The 20,306-nt window shown below is 39.0% G+C and overlaps 3 protein-coding genes across 5 annotated transcripts; all 3 read left to right on the forward strand.

Moving 5' to 3' along the window:
• Window positions 1–7,764: 7,764 nt before the first annotated feature.
• On the forward strand, window positions 7,765–8,487 carry LOC128856387 (uncharacterized). Its single transcript, XM_054091683.1, has 3 exons — window positions 7,765–7,894; window positions 7,960–8,139; window positions 8,222–8,487. Exons 1-3 carry the CDS (start codon window positions 7,829–7,831, stop codon window positions 8,432–8,434), a joined length of 459 nt encoding a protein of 152 aa, XP_053947658.1. The 5' UTR covers window positions 7,765–7,828; the 3' UTR covers window positions 8,435–8,487.
• A 3,875-nt stretch (window positions 8,488–12,362) lies between these two features.
• Window positions 12,363–13,247, forward strand: LOC128856388 (uncharacterized). 3 transcript variants are annotated; one of them, XM_054091685.1, is made up of 4 exons: window positions 12,363–12,538; window positions 12,600–12,779; window positions 12,879–13,014; window positions 13,088–13,247. In XM_054091685.1, the coding sequence occupies exons 1-4, from the start codon at window positions 12,470–12,472 to the stop codon at window positions 13,165–13,167; spliced, it is 465 nt and encodes a 154-aa protein (XP_053947660.1). In that variant the 5' UTR covers window positions 12,363–12,469; the 3' UTR covers window positions 13,168–13,247. The 3 variants fall into 3 exon arrangements, 2 of the variants coding, with proteins under 2 accessions (XP_053947660.1, XP_053947659.1); XR_008453836.1 differs by having other exon boundaries at window positions 12,364–12,538; window positions 12,600–12,813; window positions 12,879–13,247; XM_054091684.1 differs by having other exon boundaries at window positions 12,365–12,538; window positions 12,879–13,247.
• Window positions 13,248–17,583: 4,336 nt separating this feature from the next.
• LOC128857469 (uncharacterized) lies at window positions 17,584–19,199 on the forward strand. Its single transcript, XM_054093225.1, has 6 exons — window positions 17,584–17,646; window positions 17,724–17,906; window positions 17,987–18,180; window positions 18,271–18,634; window positions 18,697–18,876; window positions 18,996–19,199. Exons 1-6 carry the CDS (start codon window positions 17,584–17,586, stop codon window positions 19,176–19,178), a joined length of 1,167 nt encoding a protein of 388 aa, XP_053949200.1. The 3' UTR covers window positions 19,179–19,199.
• The last annotated feature ends 1,107 nt before the right edge of the window (window positions 19,200–20,306 follow it).

Below are 20,306 nucleotides of genomic sequence, written 5' to 3' on the forward strand. Positions count from 1 at the left end.
AGTGATCCCCTTCGAATTCCTACCAGTAAGTCAAACAATAAATAAGGAGAATAAATAGTATTTGCACCCCATAGGGGTTAAGGGAAAATATTCACCCCAAGAGCCAGGAATTGTAGAGAAATAACATCTCGACTATAAACTGGCTCATACTGGACTCCTGCTTGCAATTATTTGAGCAAAAACAATGCTAACATAGAGCCACAAGCTACGTATTCTACTGATATAGACTCGTGTAAATTTTTTTGTTCCTATGAGAAAGGGTAAATATTCGAATTACGGACTATAATTTCATTCATAAAGCTCAGTTGACTTCGCTGTACTGGAACATGTCGACCACATTTTCTAAGATCTTAAAGCTATCTCACGAATGGAACGCATGATATATAGCTCATGGACGTGTATATTTTCTGGGTTTATCGAAATACCGAAGAGGTCATTTGATACCGCTAATGCAGTTGATAATACGGTAACGAAACTTTGCGTGCAAGAAGTGAACTGTTTGATGAGCAGTGTGACATCCAACTGAAACAAATGATAGCTCTAGTATATATTTTCAACTCAATGATTTTATTGCGCACATACGGTTGATCAAAAATTCCAGTGGCATCCTCGAAAAAAAAAATTCTTGACAATAATGCTAACATGGCCGCCGAGGTGAAAATGTGTATCTTCAGGAAAAGTGATTTATCGCTCAAATTCAAAGATCCAAACTGCTGAGCGATAACGACGAGGATTTTCGCTGGCCGATAGCAAACAGATAGCATTTTGAGGCAGTTAACACCGAATTTCACAAAACTTCTGTCAGGGCAATCTTTCGTGTCAGGGCAATCTTTCCAAGTAGGCAGGATTAGAACGAGGGGAAAATCTGTATCGAAGCTGGTACCTCTGCCCTCACTAATGGCTCCAATATGGAATCGGGAGTCGGGGCATGGGTTTTCCCTAAATCAGCGAATTCATATATTCCCAACTAATCAACTTAGTATTCCTCTGATCTGGGTTCCAGGACATAGGTAGGTAGTGGGGAATGAAATTGCTGATGAGCTTGCCAGGAAGGGGTCGACTGCATTGGTCTCAGAGACCTCAAATCCGGTTATCGGAATCCCCCTGACAGTTATGAAAGAGGAATTGCACATCTCATTTCTCAGGAGAGCGGAGAAGACATGGAGATCCATTTCTTTATGTGCTATTTCGAAAACCCTTTGGCCTCTGTACAATAGACGCAAGACTCAAAAAGCCCTGGGGCTCGAGGCCATTAAATTTCCAAACTCGTAGCTGTGTTTACCGGTCATTGGTCCATCGGCAGACACGCGGAAAAGCTAGTTTTAATATTTAATCTCCATTGCGGAAGCTGTAGATACCTTTCAGAGCAGGAAATTGTTGAGCAGTATCTCTGTAAATGCCCGCGTTTGGCGGCTCGCCGAACAAGGTGACTGGGTGCTTCTTTTTCGACAGGATGAGGCAGTGCTTCAACCTAAATCCCATCAATCTTCTCGATTACATCAACGAGAGCTGTTGGGTGTAGAGATCTTATAGTGGTATCAAAACGCCGCCTTCGAGCTTCGATGTTGGGTCACACGTCTCCTTCGGTATAGCAACATTCTTATGAATGCCACTCATATATAAGATGGCGCGAATTCCGTGATCCAATCCGAGCAAAACGGAACTGATGCTATTCATTAAGAAAACCAAGATACCAAACTTTAATCTCCCAAAACTAAACGGCGTTAGTCTTACGTTAACCCAACAGGCCAAATACCTACGTGTTATCTTAGATCGCAAACTCAGCTGGAGGTCCAACGTAGAGTACAGGGTAAAGAAAGCGGGTTAAAAATGGGGTCTTCAACCAAAACTAACATATGCGGCACTAGCCTGGTGGTCCGCAACAGAAAAGAAATACAACCAAATCAAGCTGAACAAGATACAAAGAACATCGTGTATCTTAACTACAGGAGCGCTTAGCACCAGTCCTACTGAAGCGCTCAACGTACTCAACTCATATGTTACCATTAGATTTACACATATAAAAACAATCGCCGCCTGCAGCGCGGTGAGACTCAGAGACATAGGAAGCTGGACAACAAGGTCGTACGGTCACAGCAAGATCCTCCTACAGGGACCCCGCTGCTCAAAAGCAGATCAGATTAAACAGTCCCCGACCTTAACTTCAAGAAAGCCTTTACGGTACGTTTTCCACAAAGAGCAGAATGGATCAAAGGGAAGGTGATTGGAAGATACGACATTGGAATATACACTGACGGTTCTAAGATGAACTGTGGTGTGGGAGCTGGCTTCCATTCAGAGCTACTCAACCTATCTCAGTCAATTAAACTTCTTGACTATGCCAGCGTGTTCCAGGCAGAACTTCTAGCGATCAGAGTAGCATGCAAATCACTAAAACTCTACAAGGAGGTTGGTACAAGAGTAGCCATCTTTTCAGACAGTCAAGCAGCTATTCAGGCCTTAGACTCCAACTCCATTTCATCCAAACTAGTCTTACAGTGTAGAGAGGAACTATAATTTCTTACTCATCGGCTTGAAATTACTCTGATATTGATTCCCGGTCATAGGAACAGCGGATGAGTTAGCAAGAAAATGTTCGACACTAGAAATAGCAGAGGCAGTGGCAGTCTCCACCTCCCTCCTTAGCCGAAAGAAGATGGAAGCAATTAACTACATGTATTATATTACAACAAAAAACATATGGCCGTCGTACAAATTCCAAAGGGCGAATGATCTGTTAGGATGCTCTCAGCCAAACATCTCACGCATCACTGCAACCCTTACAGGCCATTGGAAAGTAGGGAATCATGCAGCTAGACTCAACCTATCCTTCAATCCTATCTGCAAAAGCTGTTAAGCGGAAGGAGCGAAGGAAAGTCTTTTCCACTACTTATGTGAATGTCCAGGGCTAGCTATGGTACGACTCCGCTCCTTCGGTAAGCCTTTCTTGCAGCAAATAAATGCGATCTCAGGCATCGAGATAAAGAATTTGCTGCTATACTTGGACCTCACTAAATGGATCTGACATAGAACAAAAAAAACATCATCACACGAGGGGAGTGGTAGTAAAACGGTGCTGGTCACTAATTAGGATTATTTCAGTGGAAATACGCAACCACTTCAACAACAACAACACCATTTAATTCAAAAGTTAACTTGCAATTGAACTACCCTGTAAGTATAAGTATTGAACAAAATAATGATGCAACCCGATTTGCAAATTATACCTACTATCTTTTAATTAAAGCAGTAGAGAAAATTTTCACAGCATGCAATTAATTTTTGATTTTTTTTCCATATAACTACGCAGATAAGAAAGCGCAATACGAGCATATTCCGATTTGATTTAAATCAGAAGAAGTACTAATTATAACTGTGTAATAATAATTTTGATCATATAACATTTAATGAGATTATTATGACCTGCTTGGAGCAAATTGATTAAGATTGTTTTGTTTGTTGTGTTAGGTCGAAATTGGGTAAGTGTTGCATCACATTGTTAAGACGTTCGCTCTTAATAAGAATTTTCAGAGGCTACACAAAAGGCATAGTGGATTTGAATAATTTATGGAAATATGCATAAGAATTGCCGTCTCAAGGAATTTCTTTCTTTTCACTGGCTGACGTCATTACTAAAAATAACTCACCCTTTTTGGCGATTGAAAGATTTTATGCAAAAACAATTTATTTATATACACACTTATACTTATTTATAGTATATGTAGGCATTTATAAATATAATATTTATGTTTGTATGCATGACGTTGTTTTTATATAATTGTCGCATAAACTCTTTTAGGGTGTTTGACCGAGCTCCTCCTCCCATTTGTGGCGGGCGTCTTGATGTTGTTCCAGCTTTTTTTATATCATCATGCCACCAAAAGGTGCCCAGAATATATTCAGAAATTCAATTGTATTCCTCAGAAGTGATATTATCGCCATCAAAATACTCCCCAGCAACTTCAACGCACTTAGGACAGCATTTGATCCAGCTCTCGAATCATTTCCGGAACTCTATTTTCGGTATAGTCAACACAGCAGGCTTCGATTTTTCCATTACTCCCTTTCGACTGTTAGCACGCGTTCCCCGTAGAGGATTTTTGCTTCGGTCAAACAGGAGAAAATCGCAGGGAGCAATATCAGGTGAACTCGATGGCTGTTGGGTGGTTTTCGTTTCGTTCTTGGTAAAAAAATCGCGGATAATGATGGCACTGTGCGATGGTGTAAACTTCATGAATTGTTTTCCCACCAATCCTTTCTTTTTCTTTGGCGAAATGCTTCACGTAAGCGTCTCATTAAGCGCAACATTAACTGTCTGACTTTCTGGCAAAAATTCCTGATTACACTTTTGTAATCCATAAAAGCATCGCTTTCGATTTTGACTGAAAACGACGTGGTTTTTTGGTCTTGTTTCATTCGTAGCTTTCCACTCACTCGCCGACGTCTGGATTGCTTGTCGTACTTATTAACCCACGTCTCATCACCATAAATGATTCGTTTGATGAATGTTGGGTCGCCTGATGGATGTTCAGCCTTGGAAATCATGTCTTTGGGCCCTTTTTTTGCATGAAATTCAGTCCCTTCGAGATCAACTTTGCAGCAACACGGCGCAAACCCAAGTCATTAACTTTAATGCCCTGAACGGATCCATAAGCAAACTCAAGTGCTCTGCTCAGCTCTTTAATGGTTAATTTGCAGTTATTGATCAGCTTAATTAGTATCCGATGTCGATGGCTTGCCACTAAGTTCACCATCCACGATGGACTCACGATCCCTTCTGAAGCGTTAATGCCACCCGTAAACGGCTGCTTTCTTTAGAGTACCATTACCGAAAAAGTTTCCCAATATTTGAAAGGTTTTCTTACCATTGAATCAATTTTTAACGCAAAATTTAATACTAAGTCGGTGTTGCATATTCAAATCTCTTTTATAACTGTAAACAATTTAAAGCACGAGTACATGTAGATTTACTCAGGACGGAGTAACTCTTATAAATGTCAAGCAATGCCGATTATATTTTGGTGGGAATGTTAATCACAGATGTGGCAACCTAACCAAATAAACCGAACTAAGTTCAATTTACTTAGAGCGTCCTCTGGCGGTTGTTTCGGGAACATTTTGATCGAGGTGGTGTTATGAATCGAAATTTGGTACAGAGGAATTTAAGTTTTTAAATTGGAGCGGGCAGAGAGCAAAGTGAGACCGAGACGGGCCTTACAAAATATATTTCAGGAAAGTGCACGTATCCTGCTGATATTTATATTTCTCTAATTCGTGACAAGCTTCAAAGGACTGTTTAAAAATAAGTCCAAAATAAAAAAGACTGGCGACTAAAAAATGTTTTTAATGGCGCCATTTTTTTAATGAGTTAGTGCTTGGGAGACACACGTTTCACCGAAGGTGAATAGCGCATTAAGGAGCATGGTTAAGTCCACACTCCGGGAACTATACAGGCTGCAAATGTAATGTATGTTTATACATTACGGGGACGGGTGCCATGAGTACAACCTCCGGCGATGCTCTAATGCTATGCTTGTTTTGCTCGAGAGGAGATGGAGCGGCAAACAGATTGGAGTTTTCAGTGACAGTCAGGCTGCACTGAAGGCCCTAGAGAACGCGAAGCACACCTCAAAGATTGTTTAAGAATGTAAGAAGAAGCTTAATTCTGTCGCACTCTGGTGTTAAAGGAAATGAAATTGCCGATGAATTGGCCAATCGTGGATCAGCTGTTTCACCACAAGGGCCAGAGCCAATAATCGGAATCAGTTCCGTAGGAATCATGAGTTGGATCAATGATTATGTATGCTATTTACATAAAGAGCGATGGCCCTGTCTAGAATGCTGCAGAACTGCAAAGTGTTTTGTGACAAGTCCGAACAGAAAACTGTCAAACTTTCTACTAAAACTTAGAAGGAAAGACGTTCGGTTGATGGTCGGTATTATTACAGAACATAACCCATGGGGTCAGCATATGACCAGCATTGGAATCATTGAGGACCCAATGTGCCGGTCTTGCTTGGAGGAGGCGGATAGCACTCAGCACTTTTTCTGTGAGTGTCCTGCCTATGTGAGTGCCCCGCCAGAGCAAGGCTACGAATTTTGGGTTTTCGATGTCGTGAGAATGAGTAATATTCGTTCTTTAAAACTGGAGGATATTTACAAATTTGCAAAAGAATCTGGAAAGTTCTCACAGGTCTAACTATCTTTGTCTCTGTCTCTATTCTTTCTTATCACCTTCTCTGATACTTATCTCCTTTCCTCTTTGACTATCTACCATCTTTCCAGAGCTCTAAATACAATGGGCTTTTTAGCCTGAGTGTTTTAAGAGCCCCCAAATGTTTGGTGCTTCTTGGCTCGACCAATTCAAATTTCCATTTCAATTTCATAGTGCGTTGGAAGTTCCATCCCTAGCTGACTTCCAGTGAAAGCTTGGAGACATTCGGTTAAGTGGAAGCGAAGTTATTGCGTCTAAAGTGTTAGTATGTTTGTGCCATCGGTACAAAAATGAGCTTCGAACAAAGAATTATATCAAATTTTGTTTTAAAATCGGTAAAACGTTTACCGAAACATTTGAATTGGTGAAACAAGTTTATGGCGACGATTGCCTATCTCGTGCCAGAGTTCTTGATTGGTTTACACGTTTCCGAGATGGTTGTGAGGACATAAATGACAATGAATATACGGGCCGCCCAAAATCAGTAATCACCGAAAATATCATAGAAATTTTTCGTAAATTTATCAAAAATAAACCGAAACCATTGTTGAAATTAGTGGAATCGGAGATGAGTATTTCCAAAACATCGATTTATCGTATTTTAACTGATCATTTGGGCTAACGAAAGGTCAATGTAACTAAGAACCAAAAATTGCTCAGAATTCAACATTCAAAAGACATCATTAAAGAGGCGAGAAAAGACGAGAACTTCCTTTACAACATTTTAACGGGTGATGAAACGTGGTATTTCCAACATGAATCTGAAACTAAGAATCAAAGTGCCGAATGGAAGGCCTCAGACGAGCCACCACAAAAAAAATCGCGATTGGAAAGGATAAAACTCAAGTCGATGCTCATTTGTTTTTACGATTTCAAGGGAATTGTCCACAAGGAGTTCGTTCATACCAACGGGCCAAACCGCCAATGCAATTTTCGGCGTTTTGAATCGTTTGTTGCATCGCATTCGACGAATTCGCCCTGAATACCGCGAAGGAGGAAGCTGGCGTTTATTGCATGATAATGCACCACCTCCTCGATCCACTCTTGTGACAGATTTTTTAACCATCAATCACTCACTAAATTCCCCTCATATGGCTCCCTGTGACTTCTACCTATTCGAAAAATTGCATTTGGTCATGAAATTAAAACGTTTTGCGTCCGTAAAGGCCATCTAAAAGGCTTGTACCGGCATCCTGAAGGACATTCCAGCCAATGACCTGAAACACTCTTTCGAAAAGCTTTAAGATCGCGCAAAACAGTGTATCGAGGCCAGACGGAACTATTCTGAGTAAATAAACTCGATGGTATCAGAACAAAGCTCCTGTCGTTTCTATTTTAGCTCAGTCTTGTTTTGGACTTCACCTATATATGTAGGTATATTATATTATAAGAAAAATACGATTAAGTGCGGTTATTTCTTTTTCTCTTGTGGCAGTCACCCTAATTTAACATAATCCATTTCCTTAATTTTCTAATTCAAAATTCAAATTTGAATTCAAAACAAAAATAATGACATACAAACTTTTTGCTATCACACATCATTTCGAATTCTATTCACCGTCGAAAAACAGCTTCAAAAGTTGTATTTTGAATTCCATTTACGAATACTGTGCAATGTCGCTCAATTTATCGCACTTGCAGAGGTGCATCATTTCAGCCATAGCTTACTCTGTCTGCTTTGTGGGTATTGCAAACAATTCCTAACTTCTTCCAGCATAAACACTAATTGGCCTATCATTTATCAGTTGATTGAAATTTGCTGCTGTGTACTCTTATGGTTCGTAATTTCATCGGATTGTGTAAAGGCACGTGAAGATTCCTCAAGAATTTGGTGGGCGTTTATTTGTGTCTTTGTGCCAATCCTGCCGGATATATTATACTGCATCATGGGCATTCTACTACCAGAACCGTTCTATGCTGCTATGGTAGGCTGATTTTTTTATTTGTATTCTCATACTTTTTTTGCAGTCAATGCGTGAGCTAAAATTCGACTTCTTTTACGTTCAGGGTGGCTGCTATAATATTGTGATGGGTTGTTTTTGCATAATATCGGGTATATTAGCATTTGTTTCACACACTGGCTGTGGGAATCCCGCACAGATATTAGGTCTAATAGCTGGCGCGTTGGGACTTTTAGCTGGTATAATCCACTTGGTATTCGTGTGGTTCGTTAAAGAAAACCTCGATGAGGGTGAAGTTTTGTTTAAGAAAACATTTTAGAAGAGGTTTGACGGTTTACTTATATGAAAATGTTACATGCCTACGTAGGTATGTATATGGACATATTTATGTAAATAATATAATATTTATGTGCAACATAAAAAAGTAAACAAAAAAATTAACATTTTTAATATAAGAAACTGCCTTTTGACTTTGCTTCAACTGCATTTTTTTTAAATGGTAAGTTCAACGGATTCAGTAAATTACCACAGATCTTTTTCTTTTTCTTTTTGATCGACGCGATACACGCTTACGCGATTTTGGCCGAGTTTAACAAAGCGCGCCAGTCGTTTCTTTCTCGTGTTAACCGGCGCCAGTTGGACACACCAAGTGAAGCCAAGTTCTTCTCCTCTTGATCTTTCCCACGTAGAGGAGGCCTTCCTCTTCCTCTGCTACCACTAGCTGGTACCGCATCGAATAATTTCAGAGCCGGAACGTCTGCATCCATTCGGACGACATGATCCAGCCAACGTAGCCACTGGATCTTTGTTTGTCATAAAGCTCATACAGCTCATTATTCCAATGTGCACTCGTACAATACTTGCCGTCACCAACGTGCAAAGGTCAACAAATCTTCCGCAGAACCTTTATCTCAAACACTCCAAGGGACGCCTCATCGGATGTTGTTACGGTTCAAGCTTCTGCGCCATACAATAGGACGGGTATGATGGCAGCCTTGTTGAGTGTTAGTTTTGTTTGTCGAGAGAGGTCTTTAGTACTCAATTGCCTACTTAGTCCAAAGTAGCACTTGTTGACAAGAGAGATTTTACGTTGGATTTCAAGACTGATATTATTATCGATGTTAATGCTGGTTCCTAAATAAACGAAGTCTTTTACAATCTCGAAATCATAACTCTCAACAGTGACGTGGGTGCCGATACGCGAATGCACCGACTGTTTGTTTGATGACAGGAGGTACTTCGTTTTGTTCTGGTTCACCACCAGACCCATTTCCTTTGCTTCTTTATCCAGTCTGGAAAAGGCAGAACTAACCGCGCGGTTGTTAAGGCTGAAGATGCCAACATCATTAGCATACACCAACAATTGTACGCTCTTATAAAAAATTGTGCCTGAGTGATTAAGTTCTGCGGCTCGTACGATGCTCTCCACCATCAGGTTAAAGAAGTCACACGACAGCGAGTCACCCTGTCTGAAACCTCGTTTGGTATCAAACGGTTCGGAGAGGTTCTTCCCAATTCTGACGGCGCTGCTGGTATTGAGCAACGTTATTCTGCATAGCCATATTAGTTTTGCAGGGACACCAAATTCAGCCCACAGCCAAATCCTTGTCAAAAAATTTCTTATGTGACGTAGCTTTAAAAGTAAAGTCTCGTTGATCAAACGTACCCACCATCAGTTATACTAAAGGTAAGGTTTTCCCATTACACTTCCATGTTTGGTTTGGAAATGTGCTTTTAAGATTTTTCCTTTCTTATGACAGGTTACACTTTAAAGCCAGAATTGGTGCCAAGATCTTTTTAGGTTTTTTTTTTCGCCCAAGCAGGAGAGCTCGGTGGTGTTCTGAAAGCTCATAAGCCATCGCAATGCGCTTTTTCGACCTACTACTGCTTGAAGCATTAACAGCTTTAGCAAACGCTCTAATCTTTTGCACTGATTTTAAATAAGCAACGGGGCCCCTGGAGTGAATGCGTTTGAATCAAGAGTTCAAAGTTGTAGTTGGAGCAATAGTGCTCTCTACTGGATGGTGGAACTCTACTGGATCGAATCAATGCTTGACAACAGCGTTAGGGGTTTTAAAAGGTTCCTTAGGTAGATACGTTTTGAAGGTAGACTCTGGAAGCCCATCAGCTCCTCAAGTTTTGTTTACATACAGGTGCCCAATGATTTAATCGCCGGAGGTAGTTATGTACAGATATTGTCTTTAAGGAGTACATACTTTGAGGATGAGTTTGGATCATTGAGGATGAGCTTGGCTCATTGCGAGCGTGGAGATTCACCTGAGCACAAGGGTATTATAATTTTGTTAACATAACGGTTGTATGTAACAGCATAAAATAATCGAAATACGTATAGACATACCTATATGTATGTTTGTAGAAAAATGCTCACAATGATGAGAGGTGTTGACTTAGTCATGCGTGTCCGTCTGTCAGTCCGACCTAAAACTAATATAATATATATTATTTCAATGAAACCTAGTACATATATTACTCTTTGTCTAAGGCAGGTTGGTACTGAAAATGAGCAAAATCAGTTAATAACCACGCCCACCTGCCACATAACGGTAACGGCAAACCGCAAAACGAAAATTTCTCTGCTATAAATGAAGAAATTTGGTATAAATGATGAACCCACACAAAGAAATCCGATGTAAATACATTTTTTCCAACGTCGCCACGGCCACATTTGGATATACATACATATGCTTGCGCCCCGATAATGACTTAATAAAATTCGCCTCAACATGGTACACGTTCTGCTCCCTACCTCATTTTTTTTTCTTTTCCCTTGTTTACTCCTCTCGGGGGTATAGAGTATAGAGCCTCGTCAAGACTCAGTCTTGCGATGGTTTCGTTAATCTATTTTGATTTCTGACAGGGTAGGCGATTAGTCTGCCATTACCAGTCCTAAATAGTGGGAATGCTCACCTGTCGTGGCTTAGGAACAACGCCTTCTTATTGCTTGGGGTTTCCCATTTTTTTGCCAGAAGGATCGCACAGACGGTTGAGGACTTCGCTAAATTTGGTGTGTTTGCGCTATTACCGCGGTTGCTCGCTTCCTTTTGCTGGCACCACTGGTGCAATGTGGAACTGTGTGTTTTTCCTTGTTTTACTTGTTTTAGCAGCCAGAATGCAAATAATGCGCTGACTATTGTGCGGGAGTAAGGATGGAAAGGATAAGTTTTTGGGGTTGAGGAATGAGTTTTTTTTGTTTAGAAACAGGGAAAGTAGGTCAATGTGGAAAAGTGCGACAACCGTGCTTTACGTCGGATTCGAACCCACAACCTCTGGCATGCCAGGCTAGTGCACTTACGCTAGACTACCTCGGTAGATCTCATAAAATATTGATATGATAAATCATAAATATTATTAAGAATCATAAATATTATTATCACTTTTTATATGTTAAGTCCAAGTTTCCGTTTCATCAATTCTCCAATCGTCAAGCCGCGTAAAAGCTCTGAGAACGCCAAGGTGTAGATCCAAACTAGTCAGCTCCTGCAAGGAGGAGATCAGAACTCTTGGGTGAGCATGTAAAATTTCTCTAATTTGGGTTCCATGACATAGAAACATAGAGGGAAATGAAATTGCTGATGCGCTTGCCAGGAAAGGGGAGTAAATTGGTCTCAGAGACCTCCTACTCGGTCATCGGCATCGTCCTAATTGTTGTTAAAGGGGAATTGCACAACTTATTTTTCAGGAAAGCGCAGAAACAATGGAGCTCTATTTCTTCATGTGCTATTTCAAAAGCCTTGTGACCCAGGTACAATCTTCGTTATTCCATCAACAGCTCCGGCTGGCTGTAAATATCTGCCTGTTGGGACTCATAATGGTATCAAAACGGCGCTTTAGTTCTACTTGGAGAGTGTCAGTCTGGTACTTCAACCATTTCACCTACCTACCTACCAAATTTCCGTCCGTCCGATGTTCAAAGCTATCACTCTCACTGTGTGTTTATTTGATTCGAAAAACTACAGTCAGTTCATTAAATGTGCGCGGCTACATAAAGTTCGGTCCGAATTTAATTTAGCCTTCCTTACTAATTCGTTTTGCAATTTTTGCAGTTCTAACCGATGGAGCTCCATTTTCTTACATATACAATTAACAAGCAGACTAGTGTTCGTTTTTTTGTGCAAGAATATACATATAAGTTTTTCTGGAGTCAGAAAATTTTAGAAAGAAAATTAAGTTCTTCAACTTACTGTACTTTCCATTCTCTCCAATTGAAATTTCACATTTAGAGGTTCCTACAAATAAGAAGCTGTCAAATATAGAATTGTCTTTCAATGTGATAAATATTTGTATAAACATTTCTATATATTTTTTATCATTAAAACAAACTTACATATTTGTAATGGCTAGGTTTGGCTGCCCACCTCTGGTTGTGCGTCTGTCATCGATGATCATTTATTTTCTTTGTGGCGTAAGTTTTGTAAAATTCCGCCAACTTATTTTTCCTCCATTTGAAGCCTCTCCTTTCTTAGGTGATGGAAATTATTAGTTTCATATGCACCTGCACGTATATTTCTTCGATTTGCGTAACGGCACGTGAAAATTCTGGGAACATTTTGTTGTCATTGCACTGCATTTTTCCACAGATAATATCAGACTTGATGTTCGCTGTTGGCGGTTTCTTCTGCGCGACACACTTTTATGCGCCATTAGTAAGCAAAGCAAATATACTATATGTATAAATAAGTATGTATAGTATATGTATGTATGTATGTTTGTCTAATCGTACTTTATTTATCGATTTCGTCTAGGGTTTTGCCTACAATATATTTATGGCCGTCCTTTGCGCTGTGTCAGCAACCTATGCCATTCTTTCATTAACAGGCTGTGGAAATCCTGCTCAACCCATAGTCTTAGTTTCTAGCATATTCGCACTCATTGCTGGAGGTTTGCACCTTGCGCTCCCTATCCTTGTGGCCTTAAATCTGGAGGATGACGACTTTTTTCTTTCATTCGGCAGGTTTGACGATTGAATCTATTGATATGTCCAAGTGTACATATTTACGCAGATATGTAATATATATTTATGTATGTACATAATTGTATGCTTGTAAAGGATTTTTGGTGCTGCTTATATAAAATAGCCCTTGAGTTTAAACGCTTAAAATGGGCTTCCAGAACTCCACAATAAAATAAATATTTCTATATATTTTTTATTCAATCCAAAATTTGCCTTTTTAATATACAGTTCTGTTCAAAGTAATATGAGCGCATACATAAAACAAAAAGTTGTTGTTATTCTTCTTCTTTGTTTGCTATTCGTAATCGAATGTAAGCGATTATACAATTTAAAAGTAATACAATTTTTTTAAAAAATTTTTATTTTAATTTAAAATTGTTTTTTTTTTAATACAAATTTTGAACTAAATTTCAATTCGCCGTCTCTAGCTGCTTCCAAGAGGGGACCCACACGTTGTACATTCTGTCATAATAATAACAGCCAAAACAATTTTCTAATCATCAAAATTTATTTTGCCGCCTTCGCAGCAAACACATATGCCAACGATTAGTCCCATCATCAAAGCACCTTTTAAACGCGTTTGAGACACCATATTCTTCAGCTTTTTTAGCGAATTCTCCTTAATGGCCTCTATCGACTCAAAGCGGCGCCCGCGGAGCGGCAATTTAAGTTTTGGGGAAAGAAAAAAGTCACAGGGGCTAAATATGGTTGTTGTTCGATGATATTTGTCGAGTTTTTGGTCAAACAACTGTTCACAATATAAGCCTTGTGAGACGGTGCGTTATCATGGTGCAAGATCCGTGACTTTTCTTTACACAAATTGGGCCGTTTCCTATGCACTCCTACATTCTCTCTCACACGTCACATAACTTCCTAATAATTTTCTTTATTTACCATCGAACCATTTGAAACGAATTCCGAGTGCACAACACCATGAAAATTTGAAGAAAACGAGTAGCATGACTTTCACTTTTGACTGACTTTGACGTGGTTTTTTGGGTTTCGGCTCATGTGAATAGCGCCATTCAGCCGCCTGTTGACTGGTTTGCATGTCAAACTCATACACCCACGTCTCATTACCTGTTATGATGCGCTGGGTAAACGTTGGGTTTGAATTCACTTGCTCAAGCATGTCTTCAGCCACTTTCTTCCGATGAATTTTTTGAAAGAAATTCAACTTTCTTGGAACGAGTCGAGCAGCCACACGCGTCATGCCCAATCGATGGTGTAAACTGTTGCGAATTGATTCGTGAGACACTCCAAAGTCAAGAGCTATCTCCTTGAAACTTAAATGATGATTTTCCAACACCATTTACTTGACTTTGTAGACGTTTTCATCCGTTGAAGACTTTGATGGGCGACCAGATCGGGGCAAATCTGCCACGACTTCTCGGCCCTCTGCAAAAGCCGTATACCACTCGTAGACCCGTGTTTTTGATAAAGCACACTCGCTATAGGCTTTCTGCAACATTTTCAACTATTCGACATACGTTCCGCCACCCGTTCAAAACACATAATTTAAAACAAATTTTTTGTTCGATACTTTCATCCATAGTGAAAATCGCAGAGCACACCTGCGGTTGACTGATATGATTAAATGCCAAAAACAAGCCACTTGACAGATCACGCTCAAACTCTGCGGCACTATAGAGGACAGTTGTACCAAAATTCCAGAAAAAAGAATTTAGACATATGTGTAACGTGCGCTTTTTAAATAAACAATACCCGAAACTTTTTTCGACAGAATATATACCGTTCCACTGCCTTATGTTCCTCAACCAAGAAAACCCGATACCTCGTCCTTCAATCTTGCCCTGCAATATGAGTTGCAACAGTTCATATTTCGGGTTTCGTAGAATATGCCCCAAATATGAAGGTTTCCTTTATTTTCTTTCTACTTTACTTGCGTGTTGTTATCTAGCTGGAACAACCACTTCAACGGCAACTTCCCTTCAGCGTATGGCAGTATTGCACTTTTTAAAATTTCCACATCACCTGCTGATTCATTGTTTTTCTTATCTAATGGATTGGTCTAATGCCACTATAAAAAAAAGTTTTCGTATACCATCGTCGGCATGTTTTATTGTCTTGACTGTGTATAGGGTATTATGTCGGCATTCCGTGGGCGACTTACATACCGCCTAGACCCAGTTCATCCAAAAAATCACCCTAGTTTCACAAAAAAGCACCCGTCCACAAAATATTTCTCCATTCTCCGTTGGCAAATATATATATTGTATTGTACAATATATATATATATATCTTTTACGACAGGCCGTTCGCGATCGTTTGAGGAAGAACATCTGAGTATTTTCTTTATTTTTTTATATGTTTTACATTTTCCGATTTTTAAGGATTTTATGCATTTCTTTGCTGCAGTGTTTTTCACGAAATTAAAAACCAAGCGAAACGTTTAAATTTTACTCATTCTTATCTAATTTGTTTTTTTATACTTATATTTCATTTTTCTATACCCTCTCCTATGTTTTTGAACAGCACAAAAGGAAGCCTCCTACAGAAATGAATGTGTAAAAACTTTATCATAGCAACTACCCCAAGATAATGCTTCGATAATTACTTGGGGGACTCCGTTAGAAGTACTGCTAGAAAAATCTTACATTACGTGATTGATTATATTTAGTTGCCGATGAGCTTGCCAGGAAGGGGTCAATGGGGTCTGTTTTACCCATCTCAGACATCGATGTCCTCTTGAACGTTGTTAAAGTGAAGCTGTCCATTTTTTTCTTAAAAAAGCGCAAGACAGATGGAGTTCTCTTCTATCAAGCGCTATCTCAAATAAAGTTTGGTCTCTGTGCGACAGAAGCAGGACGCTTAAACTGCTGGGGATCCCCCGCCATTCTATTTTCAAACTCGTAGCGGGGGTTATTGGCCACTGGGTGATTGGAACTTATGTGGAGAAGCTTGGACTTCTGTCCAACTCCCATTGCAGAAGCTGTGGGGATCCTGCAGAGACAGAGAGTGCTGAACACTTTCTGTGCAAATGTCCAGGTTTGGGGGCCAGACGCTTGAGGTTCGGTAGTGTACCTTTTGGGGTTAGCCTGAGGTAGTTCTCCAGCTTAGATCCCTTTTCTCTCCTCCACTAACAAAACGGCACTCCAGAGCTACTTGCAGTGTAGTCGTGGTACTCTTGCCATCTAACTTACCTACCTACCTATAGTTGGCATGGGGACCTCTATTATTTTGAACACCGCTGTATTATACTCGTAAACGCACTCAGGGAAGGCCAAGTCAGCTTAAAATTTTCTTCAATCAATTATGTACTTGTGAGTATCAAATTCCTATAGGTTTATCGTCACCTGGTGGTGGATGATCCACGCTAGTGGGGAAAATCTCTGATCGTCCTTCATCTGAGAGTGGCAAGAACGATTCTGCTTCATACGGTTAAAGTAGCTTATAACTTACGGGTTGTACCCAAGTGTCCTCTGGGTACCTTCCGGACACCGATTTGGGAACGGGCTAATGCAACAAGGCATAACAGCCCATTATTTCTGGTTTTTGGCTGTTTGTAGAACTAAAAAAATGCTCGCTAGTAAGAAATTACTGGAAACTGAGGTATCATTTTTACCAAAAAAGATTTAATTTTTCCGCCTTCTTGCAACTTTTTGTAAGGCATTGTTAAGGGGTTAGGGGTAGTCAGAAATTTCAAAAAATTTGGGTTTTTACATTTTCATAAAGTATAATATCTTAAAAATGTTGTGTAAAAATTTGAACTGAATCCGACAAATACTTTTCGAGTTATTCAACAATTAACAAACGCCGCTCGGGCGCTCCGGAGTTCGATAGCAAAACTTTAAATGCGTTTTTCTCAAAACTATGTTTGTTAAACTGGTGATCACTGTAACTTAAAAACCGCTTGGTAAATTTCAATATGATCGCAGGATCTTTTTTTTCAAAATTTTCGATTTTTTTTTAACAATTAATTGTTGGTGTTTTTCTCGAAAATCTGAAAAATATTTCCTGAGGCCGCTATATTGTTAATTTTGAAAAACGAGCTTCGATCAGGTACACGATTATCTATTAATAAAACGAATTTCTCTTGTCCGATTGATTTTAAATGAATCTCCAAGGACTTGTGATGATCACCGCAAGGGACTCTGGAGAAACGGGCCTCACACAAACAGCGATAACTTTTACAATTCTTAATTTTTTTGAAATGTTGCTAAAGTCAAGTCAAGATATGATGTATTAATGCTATGTTTTTATTTTTGTAAAATAAAGCAATTGACTAGCAAAAAAAATTTTTGAAAATCATAATTTTTCGGGCCACTGACTACCCTAACCCCTTAAAATTCTAATGTCACGAATGATACTTTTTTAATCAAAAACGCTTACATAACTTGTCAACATAACAAATAAATTAAAAAGTCTGAATGTCTTTCTATTCCATCTTAATTCAGATGTTGCTTTAAGCTTAGAAATATCATTGCTTTACTGTCGCATAGCCAAGGATCGTGTAGAGCATATTTCAAAGTCAGATGGATAAAGACAATTACCAGAAGAAGCATGTAAAGTGTAAATTCTTCTTTCTGCTGAATGTTGTAAGTTTAAATAAAAATGTAATTTTATAAAGCGAAACCTGATTAAACCTCCACTACTCTTTTTCCTCACTTTCAAGCTGCTGGAGGCAGTCGCCATTGTTGCTGTTGTATATTGTACACTCTTTTCCAATTGTGTGCTGGGCAATGAAGTCGGAGGCGCAGCGTTCATATTCTTATTATTCATATTTTCCGCCTTCATACCGGATTTGTTTTATCTTATGCTTTCGCCCAAATTGCATACTTTGGGCATTGATCCGCTGGTATTGTATTGTGAATGTGTGTGATTAATATCTACCACACTTGCGCTTAATTGCATTTCCCCTACTCTCTTTGGCGACAGGGTGTCATGTTCAATTTCATAATAGCTGGCTTGTGTGTTTTAATCGGTATTAGTCTGATTATTATGGTATTACTATGGTACTGTGGCTCCTATGCGCAATTCATATTGGTAATGGCTGGTGCGTTGAGTGTTTGCTCGGGTGTATTTCATTTGATGAATGCGTTGATGGGCAATCAACTACCGAAATCAGAGAGGTGAGCTTATAATGCTTGGATACGTAGTATGAATTGCTTAATTTACATGCAAATATAAAAACTACGTTCGTGCATTGGCGCATCTATTAGGTACTATAGACAGAGCCATCGACTCAAAGCACCGAAAGCGCCGAAGGAACCAAAAAAGCCGAAAGAACCAAAAGTGTCTAGAGAACCAAAAGCGCCTAAAGAACCAAAAGTGCCGAAAGAACCAAAAGCGCCGAAGGAACCGACAACGCAGAAAGACGTTACAAAGAGTGCACAGAAAGATGTAAAGAAAGGGGATGCAAAGGTTGATAAAAAGAATGTTGAAAAGGACGTTAGAAAGGATAAAAAAAAAGATGAGCGAAAAGTTGCTAAGAAAAGTGGCCAAACTCGCAAGCAGATGGTTCATGATGCAAATTTACCGAAAGGTGTACCTTGGGTACTGATTGTAATTTATTTCATGTGTGGCGTAAGTTTTGGAAACTCCTACCAATGCTTTCTCTAACCAATTGGGACACCTCTCTTTCTCAGGCGATGGAGTTAGCTGGCTTCTTGTGTCTCTTGCTTTATTTATCTTCGATATGTCTTTTAGGACGCGAAAATTCTACACGCATCTGGTTTTCAATGAATTGTATTTTTCCACAAATAGTACCGGACTTGGTGTTCGCTGTTAGTGGCTTCCGTTTCGTAACTCCCTTTTATGCACCAGTAGTAAGTTACAGCTACCTTTTAGTTATATGCACTTACATATGAACGTATGTATGTATATGTGTAATATGTGTATGTGTGAGCGATTTTTAACTTACCATTTATTTCTCGCTCTCGTCTAGGTCGGTGTCTATAATATTGTCGTGGCAAGTCTATGCATTTTGTCGGGTATACTGGCTTTTGCCTCGTTCACAGGCTGTGGAAATCCCGCTCAACCCTTAGTTTTTCCTGCTGGTTCTATTGGACTTATTGCTGGTGGTTTGCATATTCTGATCATTAAATTGGTGATCAAAAAACTTGGGTGAGGTGGCCAATTTATTTAAAAAAACGTTAATAACGAAAATATTATATAAGAAAAAATATATGTGCAGTGGTGGATCTGGAAATCCCCTAATTGTTAAAAGAATATGCGCAATTATTATTTACTGACGTTTTAATGTTTGTCCTAACCACTAATAATTCGTACCCCCGAGATTTCTTCTATACACCCTATTTCCAAATTTATAAACACACCACTACGTTTTTTTAATAAAATATAGGTTATACTACAACAAAAACTTTATATATAAGCAAAGTCTTATAGTTAGTAAAAATTTTCCAAAGTTTTATCAAAACTTTCAACGTTAACCAGGATTTAAAAATTTTTTCCGGGTATGCAGTTTTATGCAGAGTTTTTCAACTGTCATCTGAGGTGAGTTTTTAAAAGCGGTCTAAATCTCGGAAATCTTAATATAAATTTTTGCGAAATATTTTGGCGGATATCTAAAAATGAAATAAATTTTATAATTCTGGTGGAAAACTGCAACTTTTTTTTCGGTGGTTCACACTATATATAGTATTTTTCGACGTCCATAAGGGGTTAGGGGTAGTCAGAATTTTCAAATAAATGGTTTTTTTTTGCATTTTCTTAAAGCATAATATATTAAAAATTTGAAGCGAATCCGTCAAATATTTTTTCAGTTATTCAACAATTGACAAAGGACGCTCGGGCGTTCAATAGCAAAACTTTAAATGCGTTTGTGTTATGGTTTTTGTGTTAATTTTGAAAAAAAGCTTCAATCAGGTACAATATTATCTATTAATAAAACTAATTTCTTTTGTCCGATTGATTTTAGATTATTCTCCAAAAACTTGTGATGATCACCGCAAGGGACTTCTGGAGAAACGGGCCTTACACAAGCAGCGATAACTTTTGCAATTATTATTTGTTTTTTGAAATTTTGCTAAAGTCAAGCCGAAACATGATTTCTTAATGCTAGAAAATCATTATTTTTTCGGGCGCCTCACTACCCCTTACCCCTTAAAAATCGACCATTTTCATAATAAGTTTCAATAACTTTAACGCGTTGTATGATTTTAATAATTTTGTGGTGTTTTTATGAAGATAATTTTAAAATCTCTTTCTATCAACAACCAATAATATCGTATGGTTT

This window comes from Anastrepha ludens, chromosome 3 (assembly GCF_028408465.1).
Source record: "Anastrepha ludens isolate Willacy chromosome 3, idAnaLude1.1, whole genome shotgun sequence".
In the NCBI taxonomy this organism is placed as follows: Eukaryota; Metazoa; Arthropoda; class Insecta; order Diptera; family Tephritidae; genus Anastrepha; species Anastrepha ludens.